Source organism: Malus sylvestris, chromosome 5 (genome assembly GCF_916048215.2).
Source record: "Malus sylvestris chromosome 5, drMalSylv7.2, whole genome shotgun sequence".
NCBI classification, from domain to species: Eukaryota; Viridiplantae; Streptophyta; class Magnoliopsida; order Rosales; family Rosaceae; genus Malus; species Malus sylvestris.
This window is the reverse complement of record NC_062264.1, coordinates 24,543,769-24,558,671: the sequence shown is the minus strand read 5'-3', so window position 1 is coordinate 24,558,671 and position 14,903 is coordinate 24,543,769. Positions and strand designations below refer to the sequence as shown.

At 38.8% G+C, this 14,903-nt stretch overlaps 1 protein-coding gene across 1 annotated transcript; it reads left to right on the top strand.

Annotated features, from left to right (window-relative positions):
* Positions 1-424: 424 nt before the first annotated feature.
* LOC126622038 (acetylserotonin O-methyltransferase-like) lies at positions 425-3,425 on the top strand. The gene is made up of 2 exons (XM_050290689.1): positions 425-1,292; positions 2,931-3,425. The coding sequence occupies exons 1-2, from the start codon at positions 525-527 to the stop codon at positions 3,228-3,230; spliced, it is 1,068 nt and encodes a 355-aa protein (XP_050146646.1). The 5' UTR covers positions 425-524; the 3' UTR covers positions 3,231-3,425.
* Positions 3,426-14,903: the final 11,478 nt, after the last annotated feature.

Sequence of the window (14,903 nt, the reverse complement as noted above, 5' to 3'; positions counted from 1 at the left end):
ACATACATATATATATATATATATATTGTTTTTTTAGTTTCGAGCTGATCTTGGACAACAAACGTTCTGACAATTCGACTCCTTCGTCCTGATGTTACTACTTCGGACTTTAGGCATCCTTCGAAAAGTCTTTGCCTAAAATCAATAGGATATTACCACTCAGTATTACGGTAGTATTCATCTTCATTTAGAAGTGAGGGGTCATAAGTTCGAATTTCGTGAATGGCGAATTCGTTACCAAATTAGGTTGTCCATTGTGTAGTTTAACTAAAGTTTCCCTTCTTCTAGTGTAAAAATATAGATGTACTAAAAAAAATCAATACGATATTAATCAGTAATAGACAAAGTCTTCTTTAATACACATTGAAATTGGGTGGTTGAATATTTGAAATCGCAATGGAAGTGTTTGATTTTTCGTAAGTGTTGAACATATGTATTTCATCAAAGCTTCAACTCTAATCTCTTCCAGTAAATTGTGTGTATATATAGTGCTAGCTTAGAGCCTGAGAAACACACACAAAAAGATGGAAGAGAAACAAAGAGAGTTGACATGGGAAGAGGAAGAGGAAGGGGCCACAGCGGAGATGTGGAAATATGTGTTCGGGTTTACTGAAATCGCGGTGGTAAGATGTGCCATTGACCTCGGAATAGCTGAAGCAATTGAAAACCATGGAAGCCCCATGACACTCTTAGAGCTCTCAACTGCTCTAAGTTGTGATCCTTCTCACCTTTACCGAATCATGAGGGTACTAGTCCACCGCAAAATATTCAAAGAAAAACCCACCCAATCAGGCTCCAATGGTTATGCACAAACACCTTTGTCTCGCCGGCTACTAAAATCCGCAGAAAATAGCATGGTGGATTTGCTCTTGATGGGGAGTAATCCGGTAATGATGGCACCATATCTACGCCTGAGTACCCAAGTTCAAAGAAACACTAGTGATGCAGTGTTTGATGAAGTACATGGCAGTGACCTATGGAACTACGGTGCGGAAAACCCTGATCACGGCAAGGCTTTCAATGATTCAATGGCCTGTGATGCAAGGTTAGCTGTGCCTGCAGCGCTTGAAAGTTGTCCAGAGGCGTTCAAAGGGATTGAGACAATAGTAGATGCTGGTGGGGGTAATGGGACCACGGCGCGTTTGTTGGTTGAGGCCTGCCCTTGGATTACTAAGGGTATTATCTTTGATCTTCCTCATGTTGTGTCTACTATTCCAGAGTGCGATCGCATTGAGAAAATTGGAGGTGACTTTTTCAAATGTATTCCAAAGGCTGATGCTGTAGTTATGATGGTAAGTATCTATGAAATCAAAAAAACTAATGTGCATACAAAAATTGTGGTTTCTCAAGCACTACTCCTTTACTTTATTGTCTTTTTGCACAACAAGTTACATCGTAATTTGGATAAATCTTAGTTTACTATCCTCATATTTCATGGTTTTGAATATTTAGTATATAAAGTTTTTTTCATCCCAGAATCATATCTAAAACGTTAATTTTAGAACAGTCTCATACATGAGTTAGTCAACCTGTAAAGTCTGTTGTTAACTAATGACGTGGCGCTTATGTAGACAATGACTGAACATCACGCGTCATTATGGGGTCTACGTTAAAATTATGACAAAAAAAATAAAAATAAAAATCTTTTTGTTACTCGTCTTCCTCCCAGAGGAAGATTGATCCGCCCATCCGTCCTCAATCCCCTCCTCCCTTCTTTCCTCCGCGTCCCACCCAACCTTCCTCTACTACCTCACCCTCCGGCCACCTCTTCTTCCAGATTAGCGGGACCCACCTCCTTCCCCCTCGTCAAATGTCCCTAGCCAAACTCGAGTACCTTTCTGTGGTCTCGTCGGTTTAAGCTTATCCGCCAACACCTCTTAGGAGACTTCACCTTCACAGATTCCTTCATTTCTCATCTCAATTTCCAATTCCAACCAGTTAAGCCAGAGTACTCATCCCTCTCTGAATCAGGGCCCAGCACTCTCCTTTTTTCGCTGCCTTGAGCAATCATCTCTTCATGATCCCATTTGTTTTGCCGAAGCTTGTGTGTATAGTTTTCTCCTAACCCTTTGTGTGTTCTGGATTTATTTTGTTGTATTTTTTCTGGGTTTTTATTTTACTTAGAATTATCGGCTTTTGAGATCTGAAATTGTGGCCCTGGTGGGAGTGTTTGATTTGGTTGAATGTATAAATTTTGGTTTTAGTAAAAAAAGTTGGGATTTTTTTATGGTTTAGGGGGTATTTGGGGCTGAGATTTGACCTGGGTTTTGAAAGTTTTAGCTCGAATTTTGTAAGGTTGTTGATTTTTCTGGATTTTGGAGATGAAGATTGAGATGGGTTTAGGAGGAGGGGTTTGGGATGATGAAGATAAAGCCATGGTTGCCGCAGTTTTAGGAACCAGAGCTTTCGATTACTTGATTTCGAGCTCGGTTTGCAGAAGAAGAGATGAGGGTTTGGTGCAGAGGAGAGAATGGAGGGATAAGGGAGGAAGGAGGAGAGAAGGGAGGATGGTGTAGGTTGCAGAAGAGAAGGGAGGGAGAGGGTGCGGGGAGTTGGGGGAGGGAGAGGGTGCGGGGAGTTGGGGGAGGTAGAAGACGAGGTTTTTTTTTTTTTTTTTTTTTTTTTTGAACCCCTTCTAAGAAAAAGAATTTCACGTAGACCCTTAATAACACGTAGCGTCTAGTTATTGTTTACATAGGCGCCACATTATTAGTTAACGGCAGACTTAACAGTTTGATTAACGGATGTATGAGACTGTCTAAAAATTAACACTTTAAGTATGACTGTAGGACGAAAAAAACTTGATATGCTAAATGTTGAAAACCACGAAATATAAGGATAGTAAACTGAGATTTACCCTTATAATTTAGAGCCAGGCTAGATCTGACAGATTTTATTTATTTTTTTTTTTTTATGTGTGTGATGAGTAGTGGATTCTTCATGATTGGACTGACGAGGAGTGCATCAGTATCCTTAAGAATTGTCGCGAAGCTATTCCTAATGACAAAGGGAAGGTGATAATCATAGATGCTGTAGTTGAAGACAATGAGAAAGATTACAACAAGCTAACACGAGTGAAATTGATGCTAGACATTGCGATGATGAACGGTACCAAAGGCAAAGAAAGGACCGCCAAGGAATGGGAGTATGTTATCCGGGAGGCTGGTTTTAGTCGGCACACTATAACACCTACTCGCACTGTCCAATCTGTTATTCAAGTATTTCCTTAAATTTGGAGAATAAAATGTTAAGGATGTGGATTTGTATTCACAAATAAGTGTTCCTTTCTATTTTCCATGTACAAGTAACTCTATTCCAGTCCTCCTCCTAGTTTTGGGATGGTTGGCAATAAAATTTGTGCTATGCACACCTTGCATGATTTCCGACAATGATGCTGATGAATAAAGGAAAATTTTTAAAGTGAACTTTGGATGCGGTTCCTAACTATCAATGTTTTTTTTACTGAAACCTTGTTGATTTTCAGTGTTTGATTGAAGTCTTTGATATTAATGTAATGATGCATTTTTATGTTGAAATCCCTGATTTGGATGAGTAGCCTTGAGCTCTGTGCCATAAATCATGTAATGATGATGTTATGCGCTATGCGCTTGTTGTGTGTGCACGAAAAACAAGAAATAAACAAGAAATTACCTCCGATATTATGCTCTAAAGACACAATCGTCCGATCCGCTGATTCCGAGGTGAATTGGTCCGTATTCAACGGTGGGATGATTTGAAATGTCTTCTTTGAATATCCGTCATAACTGTATTCTTACTTCCTCACTAAATCCCTATATTTCCCTTTCTGCTTAGAGAATATTGTAGTCTTCTTCTTCAATTTTATAACTGCCGTCGTTATATTCCCCCAAATTCCAATAACATCATGGCCTCATGTGAAGGACCATATTTCAAATACACACACACACACACACACACACACACACATATATGACGAATCCACATGTGATGTGTGAACAATGAAAGTTGGTACCATAAATGGGCCGTTACGACCTTCTAAAATATTTTTTATACCATGACCAATGCCCTAGTTGGTCCTATACATGTGACCCACTACCAGAAAAAGAATCGCAATAGCTAAATGATGGTGTGCAATATCGGTCAGCCAAAAACTTCCAATTATTGGATCTAATCCTCCACGAAAAGTAAGAAATTCTGCATATTTTGACCAATTCAAGGTGAAAAATAAGGTTGTTGCTTTAGCAAAATTGGGATGAAGTTGAGCCAAAAGATCCCGATTCAAGATAAATTCATGAAGGAGCAGAATCTCTTTAGGATCTACTTCAGCATTTAGAAATTGGTTAATTGGTAAAGATACATGTACTTGATGCCCCGCCCAAGAAAGAGAACCAAGGCCTGGTAGCCATGCTAAATGGTGATTCAACATAGATTCAACATCTTGGAACCAAGCTAACTTCAGAGGCAGTCAATCTATATAGATTGATTCGAAATCTAATTCAAGTCCAATATAGCACATATGGGTACATAAGAATGTATGGACTCGATTCTTTTTAATGAGTAGATCCGGTTGCAACTTCGAATATGGGATTTAAAGGGATCAAATAGGAAATGATACTCTGAATCATATAACTATAATGAAATATACGATCAACTAACATTTATCAAATTTGAAAAAGAGTCAGAAGAAATGGTTCGATCCTCTTATTTTTATTTCTCGAATCGAAAGATCCATGAATCGGGATTCTAATGCATATTGGGTTTGCAATCCTTAATAAGATCAGTTCAGGATCATGGGATCCTTTTCTATCAGATAGGAAGGGTTGTTGCACTAAATGTACTTCTAAGTAATTCTTATTTGTATCCAACCTAATACCAACCCAACTCATTTCATGAATAAAATGTGACCAAATAACAAACCAACAAAACTATTTGTTGCAAATAACATATTGTTCTTGCTTCAAAACATATAAATGTTGACTAATTTGACTGACATTGAGTCATGGTTCTCATGTAGCTAGATCCTTTGGAACTACAAGAATCCTTAGTTAGAATGGGATTCCAACACATCACCCTTTTGAAGTACTAGTTTTATTGTTTGGTTTCCCTTGTCAAAACTTGTAATTGCTACCACACATACTCATATTTTAAAGTTAGGGTATAATCCTGATCTGGGATTTCTATTAGGATTAAACCTGTCAAGATCCAACCTTCTTCACTGCAAAAGGTTTGAATCATACATTTTCATTTTCATATCAAGCTTAGTTTTTCAGATTCCTTTTGTTTAGTGTAGTTGTCTAGTCAGAAGTTCCTTATGCTATCCAACTGTCTAGGCATGCAAACTAAGACAGCCCACATGGGCCATTTAACATCTTTTCCAATGTGTGGATCTCTTACCGTTGATCTGGAAAGGTCTCTTTGGCTTGTGACACACGTCTTATTGTCCTCTCTTGTCTGAAATATCCAGCTTTTCCATTAAAGGGGCTTTCAAGGATTCATTTTTTTTAATTTTTGCTAGGATATTCACATTTCAAAAAGAGTGCATTTAGCGTAGAGTTACCTCTTAAGCTTACATACCGAAACCCTAGCCACAAAACCATCCCATGCACAAACATCCAATCATTGCATATTAGGGTTGCATTGTTTTAATGATTTTGCATTAAGCTTTTGGTCTAAACCTAAGTTTTATATCCTTCATAGACCAATCTCTCATATTTATGTTATGTTCTTCTTCAACTATTTGAACTTAAGAATCTGACTAGTCAGTTGAATTTAGATCTCATGTGCATATCATAAAATCATATCACATCATTGATCGTGTCGATCTCGGTGCCACAAGGTGATGAGCTTAGGAGGAGTTGCCACTTCATGAAGACTGAAGAAGTCCATCTCATATAAGGCAAATTTGCACAAAGGTGAAGCTGCTTCATAGATAGGGATCTAGGAATTGAGCTTGTGTGGTATTTGTATGAACCTTTGTTTACGCTAATGGATTGGACTCAATGGAGAGTCCCCCATTTTTTAACCCAGAGGTGGGTTTTTCCGGCCAAAAACTTCCTTGTATTTAATACTTTACAAAGTTTTGTTTATAACCCTTGTTGGAGTTAAAAATTGTAGGGTTTGCTAGTATTGACACTTTATTAACCAAGTGAACTTAACTCAAGTACTAAGACTAAAACTTAATTGAGGCTCACATTGCTAAGTTTTAACCTTTTAAGTTAGTTTGGTTTATATGTTTGTGGGCTTCTAACAATCTGTACTCAGTTGATTAGTATGTCTGACTAGTCAGTATAGTTGGTTTTAAGTTTTTGTTGTAGGACATTCCACCTGGTACCAATTTCAACCTTTCCTTTTGAGATTTTGAGAAGAGTTGCTCTTTGGAGAGCACAGTACAATGAAAGTTATAAGCTGTGTTTAGGGGGAGTTATTATCTATCATTGACCTCTATGGTAGAATCAGTCAGGGGCTTGAGAGGCAATAGTTTACCCTGTGTGGCGGATGTCAACTCCAACCCTTGGAGTAGGTCCTAAAATTTACCTTCTATTCCCCCCATTTCCTAACCCTTGGGCCAATTTGGGGCCCCGCACCAAAAAATTAAGTTATTTCCTCAATGAGAGATCTAAGATTACATCAGGTGGTTCTCCAAGCCAAATAAGCTTTAAGTTAGTCGTTAAGCGCACTCTAGCTAATATGTGTGCCACCTTATTTGTCATTCGTTTACTAGACATCACCTTGGATGTAGGGAAGCTATCAATCATCCTTCACGTGTCAGCAATAATGTGCCCAAAAAGCGAATTATCATCAAATCTCTCGTGTTGTAAAGCCTTGATAACCATCAAAGCATCACCTTCGAATTCCACATGTGCCAGTACTGCCTGGGAGGCCATTACAACACCTTCCCTTGCTGCCACGTATCTGCCAGTAAAGCTGACTCAATAAAAGCCAACTTCATAGCCAGTGCCGCCATGAACTTACCGTTACACTTCTTATCTTAACCCTCACACCACCAGTCCCCGTATCCTCATCCCAAGCCTCATCAAAATTAACTTTAGCCCATCCATTTGTCGATGGACTCCATGGCCGCACCATATGAACTCTGGATTTTTTGTCCCGCCCATGCCATTTATGAAATTCCTGCAGCCACGCTAGCATTTTACAGTTAATCTCCAAAGGATTCAAAGCTTTACCTTGCCAGATTAATGAATTATGCTCTGTCCATAAACTCCAAATTAGCATTAAAGCGAGATCAAAGCTTTCTCTAGATAGCGACCCCGCAAGATCAGCAACCCACTCCAGGAAGTTCTCCATGTGGTTCTTTCGGCCTTGAATTGCCAAAGGTCTGGAAAACCACACCGCACTAGCTCTCGAGCAAACACAAATCAAGTTTTCAACCGTTTCAATAGTCTCTTCACAAAATAGACAATGAGGCTCCACATTCATCTTCCTTTTCGAGAGATTATCTTTCATAGGCAAGGCATTCATACTACGTCTCCAAGCTCTCCATATAGGTTTCCATAAGAATTTAATCTCCGAGCCATGATTGACCCACTAGTTTCATTTCCACTCACTTCCCAACACACCCTTGCGATGTGGTAAGCACTTCGAGTTGTAAACTTCGATTTTTCTTTACATTCCAGATTAATCTATCTTCCGCATAGAAATAACTCAAAGGGATTCGAGTGATTAAACTCATCTCCTCTTCGCAAAACATCTGTTGTATGAGCTCCATGTTTCATGATACATCGTTAGTAATTAAAGCACTAACCTTTGTGGTTCAATCCATCCCAATCAGTGTAGGACTAAGAACCTTGAAGAAAGTTGGTCTAGGCAGCCATCCATCCCCCCAAATACATATCTTTGAGCCGTCCCCAACCCTTCATCTTGTACTCGTCCGCAGCACACAACGAGCAGCGGCCAAGCTTCATTTGAAGGGAAATACTTAGCTTTAAAAATTCTCTCCGAGAGGGATTGTGGTTGTTAAATAATCCGCCAACCTTGCTTGGCTAACAAAGCTAAATTGAACGCATATAAATCCTTAAAACCAAACCCCTTTCACTTTTCTGTTTGCATAATTTTCTCCAACATAACCAGTGAATTTGGCGACACCCCATCTCCTTTCCCCACCAAAATTGGGCTACCATTTGATTTAACTTCACACAAAACGATTTCGGAAGAAAAAAGGTTTGCATCATGTACAACGTAACCGCTTGACCTACGGTTTTAATCAAAATTTCTTTACCCGCACTACCAAGGAGACTTTCATGACACCCATTCAATTTTTTCCGAAGTCTATCCTTTATATACGCAAAGGTGGCTTTCTTCGACTTCCCCATAAATATCGGAAGACCAAGATAACGATCATGATATTTTACCCTAGCCACACCAAGACAATCTAACAGTAACTGGCCATCATATTCATTAATATTCCCATTGAAAGCCACACAACTCTTCAAAAAATTAATAGTTTGCTCAGATGCTTTTTCATACATTTATAACAAAAGTTTCACCTGAACACATTCCTAAAAGGTAGCCCGAGCAAAGATGAAACTATCATCTACGAAAAGAAGGTGGTGTACATTGGGTGCATATTTGCAAATTTTGACCCTAGTAATTCATTTATGCCGCTCCCCCTCATCGAACATCGTGGATAGACAATAATGAGGCCAAGGATGTACCAATGGGTTGGTGTGAATAGGCCATGCGCCCACCTGAATATTCATGAATGCTCTAGAGAACCAGCCTAAGCTCTCATAGGAAGCGGCCCCACTCCCACACTTATACAGGTGAATACATCAAGTGTGCACTACAGTCAAGCACACCACTCATATATAGGCTATGGTATTCATTTAGAACATAAGTTCTACCTCACACGCTGCATTAATTGCACTATCTACACCATAAGGATAAACTCTTGATAATAATAACATTTGATATAAACGATAGTGCATGCCCGATCAATAAATGACTTGTTCTTACCCATATGAACCTACTTCTTAGGATCTCTATTCACATAGGTTGGGTTACCATCAATCTTGATCAATGTTATAAGCATAAGTCTTATCCCCCTCAATGTAATATTCATCACAAGCATTTAGCTTAGTGGATTTGTCAGAGGATAAGCTAGATCCATTTCTAACCTTAAAACAATTATATCAAATTGTGAAATCCCATTCCCCGATTTTACTGTTATAATCTACGTATTTGTACTATTGAGATTTTATATTATTTCTCAAGAATTTATTTTAAATTGTTTGGATTTAGATTTTAATTAAACTAGTTACGAAGAGTGAAGTTTGAAAAATAATTATTTAAAATTCGTTGACATTTTGAGGTCACAAGTAACGTTTTCGAATAGATCTCGAAGCCACGAGCGCATGGGCGAAAGCCGTGTGCGAGTCCGAGTTATAATGGTATAGTTACGAACGTTTGAAGTTGTGAACTATAGATTGTGGGAGTTATTTAATTCCCACATGTGGGTTAAAGGTTAAGTGAGTTTAAAAAGGGGAAGGTTTTCTGAAAAAAAAAAAAAAAAGGGAGAGGGGTCTGATTTTTGACCCGTTTTGGGGCGTTTTTGACCCATTAAACCACAAACTTGACCCGCTTGTATCTCCTTCATCCGATCTCCGTTTTGGGTAATCTTGGTGTCCATGGGAAGCTCTTGACGAGCCTTACAACTCTGTAGTGTTAAATTTTCCATTTTCTTATCCATTTTTCCAGTTCCAGGCAGCAAAGTCCCGTGGGTTTTCCGACGGTTTTGTCATTTTTCTGGCAATTCCGGCAACCATTTCCTTCAAGTGAGGTATGAAACTTCTACTCTTCATAATCTTCAAGTTGGTATGCTTGGTTCGTGCTTTCTTATTCATTTTAGAGTTGGGTGTTTAGAACCCTCGAAACCCGGTTTCCTCGAAGAATTTGGGTGGTTTCCAGTTATAATTTGTCGTTGGTCTAGTTGTGAATAATGTCTCCCTTGTTGAGCTCTAGTTACCACGTGAATTTGAGCCTATTGGGTTAAGGTTGAAAATTTGAGTTTTCAAACCCTTCACCATGGCTACCATTGCGTGTGGCGGTGCGTGGGACCGCACATGAGTGTTGTTTAAGTACCAAATACCTTCTCGGGACCCTGTGAATTTAAGCTCTAGTTACCACGTGAATATGAGCCTCTTGGGTTAAGGTTGAAAATTTGAGTTTTCAAACCCTTCACCATGGCTACCATTGCATGTGGCGGTGCGTGAGACCGCCCATGAGTGTTGTTTAAGTACCAAATACCTTCTCGGGACACTGTGAATCTATGTCTAGCTCGATTTCCCAAAATTAAATTGTTTGGTGTAGTGATCAAATTGGACCGCCACTTGTTTGTGTGATTGATGACAATCCGATCATTGGTTCGTCGTACAATTTTGTGAACACCCTAGTTATCAGTTGTTGGACCTTTGAGAACTTACATATCAGAAATCCGATGTGTGGATCTTCCGGATTGAATAACCTTAGGTTGTTGACCTTAATGGACCTACCTTATCGACGGTTGATGTTCTAGTCAACGTGCTCTACTCTAGAGTGTCGCTTATTTCTAGAGTTGTTGAGGCTTGATGGAGCTTAGTTGGCTCATTTCAATGATGTGTCATTCTTAGTTGAAGTGTGTCTCGATATATGTATTAGTGGCACCTTATTGAGTTATACTTGTTTATTAAATGTGCTTTCTATTGAATGGTTATTTTTATTTTAAGCATCGATCTATGTTTCTAAATTGTGAATCAACTGTAGCTTGGAAACATTTATGAAATGTGGTTAGATATGTATGGTTAGTATGATGTGTATGATTGTTTTTATGACGATGTGAACCCAGAATCTTATGAGAAGTATTATGTATAACTTTTATGCTTGTATGATAAGATAGTGGTCATGAGAAGTTGATAGTGCAAGTGATTCCGATGTAAATCATAGCGGATGAGATAAGGGTAAGTGGTATGTGTGTTGATCTAACTGCCCCATATAGCAAAGGTATATAGATGATCCTGCTTGGTATATCCGCGATGGGGGATCATATGTATTCAGGGGTGATCATGCTTGGTATATCCGCGATGGGTGATCACTGCCTGCACGAAGATATTATGCCAATGGTTCTGCTTGGTATATCCGCGATAGAGGACCATACGCATTTTAGAGGGGATGATGATTAGTTGTGCTTGGTACATTTTGATAGGCGATCATAATTTAATGTGGATTCCGTTGAGTGATGGTTAGGAATCCCTTCTACTTCGCGATTCCGTTGAGTGATGATCCGGAATCGTATCCTGGTTTGGATTCTGTTGAGTGATGGTCTAAAATCCTGTTAGTGTCTTGGTTCCTTGGATTTGTTTTCAGCTTCAGAGGTGTAAGGTTTGGTCGAATTGCGTCCCTCTAGCCTCGTTTTTAATGTACATATGAATAATGGTTTTTGGGAATCTTGTGGTTTGAATTATAAAAGCCGTTGGATGTCTAGGTGACTCCTTCGCAGTTTTCAGTGACTTGATTATGATTTCATAAAGCATGATTCTATACTTGATTTTTTGTTTCCGTTGAGGGGTCTGGAACCTGATGTTGTTGGATTCCGTTGAGTGGTCCGGAATCCTTGCTTTTGCTCATGCCCATAAGATTAGTCTAGAACCCTAAATTCGAGTGAATGAGAATTACCCATAATAGACCTTGTGAATTTATATACCATGTTATTACTCATAACCTAAGTAGAGAATTATACAGAGTTCTCTAATTGAATTGGTGAAATGGTATGTTATCTCATTGGTTGATTAATATAGTTAAAAGTTAAAATCGTGCATCTTTAATTCATGAATTGATTAATTGACGGGGTTGTGGAATGACGTTGGATATAGTTGTTATTAATACGATTAGATTAGTTAATGAATGTAACTAGAGAAAAATATTGTGCTTGGTTGATCCTTGATATGTTACATGCCTGGATTGCGATATTATGTTGAAAACATAATGATTTATATAATGGATGAAATAGAAACCTTGATTGTCATGCGGGTTGTTATGTAGTTTGAATCGAATAATTCATGCTCGTCATATCCAAATGTTTGTTTGATTGAGGAATGTTATGCCTTTTGGCTTGAACAGACTGTGTTATATGTCGAGTTATAGCGAAGTTGTACTACGAATGACTTGATCCCTATTGAGGGTACGTAGGTAGTCTAACAAAGAGGTTAGATGTAGCCATAAAGTATACTACGCAATTTGGACCTTGAGTGGTGCTTTATTCATATCTCAAAGATGGGTATGTTAGATATACGAGTATTTGGTGATGTCGCGTGTCGATCCAGGACGTATGTCGGGATCGAGGTGTGACACAAATATTATGCATAAGTCATTTAGCTTAATGCCCTTATAGCTATGATATCACACACAATGAACCAACTAGTATCTTCCACAAATAGTGGGATATCACAATAATACTCAAAAAAAGTTGGTCTCTTCCATATAAAATGGGATATAACAAAGAGGTTGACACACCTGATTGGAGTCGAGGCATGATGGCCGTCACCTGAAGGTGACGTAACCAAATATGAATGTGAAGCATGAAAAATAAGAGTAAATTTAAACCAAAACTAACAATTAATTATTCTAAAGCAGCAAGTGCGCAGTAGTGGGAAGAACCCATAAAGCACAAATGTTCAGAGCATATATGACAAAGTAGTGTAGTCGAAACTAGTTAAGTACTTCATACACAACCAAGAAAAGTCCCTACATTATTTATGGATATGTCAGAACCGCCAGATATTCCTCGTACACCACAGAATAAATAAGCTAACTAGGACCTGGAAGGGCGAAAAACAAAATAGTGAGTGGGAAAAAACAAAGGTTTATAACACACATTTATTTTCTGAACATACTAACCCCTCACCGTAAAACATGTATAGTTTCTAGAAAATCATACTACATATAAGTATGAAATCAAATGCAAATCAACAGTAAATCCAACAATATGCCAAATCACAATATCTCAATAGTAGTATAATAAAATCAGGTGCTCATCAATCTATGCTGACACACGAGTTCATGCAGAGGATTCCTGACATGAACATGACTGGGTGTAATCATAATATACGCTCTAGTGCTACAATCACATGAAGACTAGCGCTATTCATGTCATATACGAGTTGGAGTTGCCTATTGCAACCTGTATGACAAGACTGGCACCTACTGGGATCCAAGGTGAGTGTGCAGTGTGGATGTGAACATACAAGTGAAAGATTGGGCCTGGCCCTGGGCTAGCACTAACACCGAGTGTAGCAATGTATGATGAGCAAGTAAAATGCATATGAACATGTCATGACAGTGTATAATTCTCAACCATGTAATAACGTTTCTAAAATTAAATAAAACATGGCATGATAGGCATAAATCAATCCAAAAGCATATGTGGAAACTATAAAGTTTATATATATATATACACGAACACAAATGCCCACTCACTGATACGTCGAGGATCGTAGCCTCCTAGCCTTGCTTAACCTCATACGTCATCAGGATAAGCCTCACCTATGTGCAAAATAACTAAACTAATTAATTAATAAGGACATAAATGAAAAGGCTTGGAAAACCCCACATAGTTTGCTCAAATGGAGGGTTTAAATATACTAAAACATTCTACTCGACGACGCGGACCCATACATGTCAACCACTTGCCGGCCGATGGCTGGACTCGCTTTCACGCACCACTAGGTCGCAGCCACATGCCCAGGCCATGCGCTTGACAAACTGATAGGCTGACAGAGGAATATTCCGTCAAATCTGACAAAATATTTTGTTAAATGTAACGGCATCACTTAAATACCTTAACAGTGTTAGAATATTCTGTTAGTCTAATATAATATCCCTCATTCTTCTCCGGTGGACCTCCGCCACCGTTGTCATCGTCAGCCGCCGTCTGGTTCATCGAAAACTAGGAAAATTTGACCAATTTCTGGAAAATTTTCAAATTTTCATATCTTGTTCATTTCTCAACCATTTTCGACACACTTTATATAGAAATGAAGCTCTTGAGGAGTAGAACAAGATTATACCTTTCAAAAGTCTAAAAAGTGGATGGAAATAGACTGAAATTGGCTCGAAAGTCTCGAACCTAAACTCGACTCCTTGAAACTGGGTATTCCGACATTGGCTTCTCTCCCAAATTAGGTTAGTGGCCACGGAGAGTTGCGTAGGTGCTTCCAAAACTCTCGAAACCTTGTAACTCACATGGGAACACATCGGGAAAACTCCACCCGAGTCGGAGCTCCGAGTTGCTCCGAGTTAGACACTCAAAATTGGTCCATTTCGTGATCAGTTGGTACGGATGAGTTTGTGAGGATGAGGGGAGTGTGATGGTGGTAATTTTAAGTTGGATATGCGAGGGTTTAAAGGTGGTCCTTGCAGTTGCAGAGAATAGAGAGTGACAGTGAAGAGAGAGAGAAGGAGAAGATGAGAGAGAGAGAGAGAGAGACGACTTTATGATTGGGTAGAGAGAACAGAAAGGGAGTGATGTCTGATTGGCTGAGAAAAGTGAGGAGAGTAATTGATTGGTGAGGGAGATAGGGTCATGGGACAGATTTAAAGAGAAAAAAAAAATGATAAGATTGTACAATTCGAAATCTGATGTAATCTAACGTACCCTATCAAAAACGGTGTTTCCAACATTGAAATATTAGTACACACGTGTACAAATTTACCCGTTGTTAACGCACTTTAATTAAGCGTAACTTTTTCGTTACAAGTTTGATTCGAGCCTAATTCACGCTCACGCGATCGTAACAATGATTACTATTTAATTATGATAGTGAGAAAATAAACTAAAAGCTGAATAAGTATGTCCACGTCAGTTTCCACTTTTACCAAAAAGGACATAAACGTCAATTTACACACTTAGGGAGAAAATTACATAGGAAATTAGG

What these genes read in the sequence shown, in the direction of transcription:
- LOC126622038 (XM_050290689.1), top strand. Translation starts at nt 525, where the DNA reads ATGGAAGAGAAACAAAGAGAGTTGACATGGGAAGAGGAAGAGGAAGGG. An exon ending in CTGATGCTGTAGTTATGATG is followed by an intron (nt 1,293 to 2,930) that starts GTAAGTATCTAT and finishes TGTGATGAGTAG; the next exon opens with TGGATTCTTCATGATTGGAC.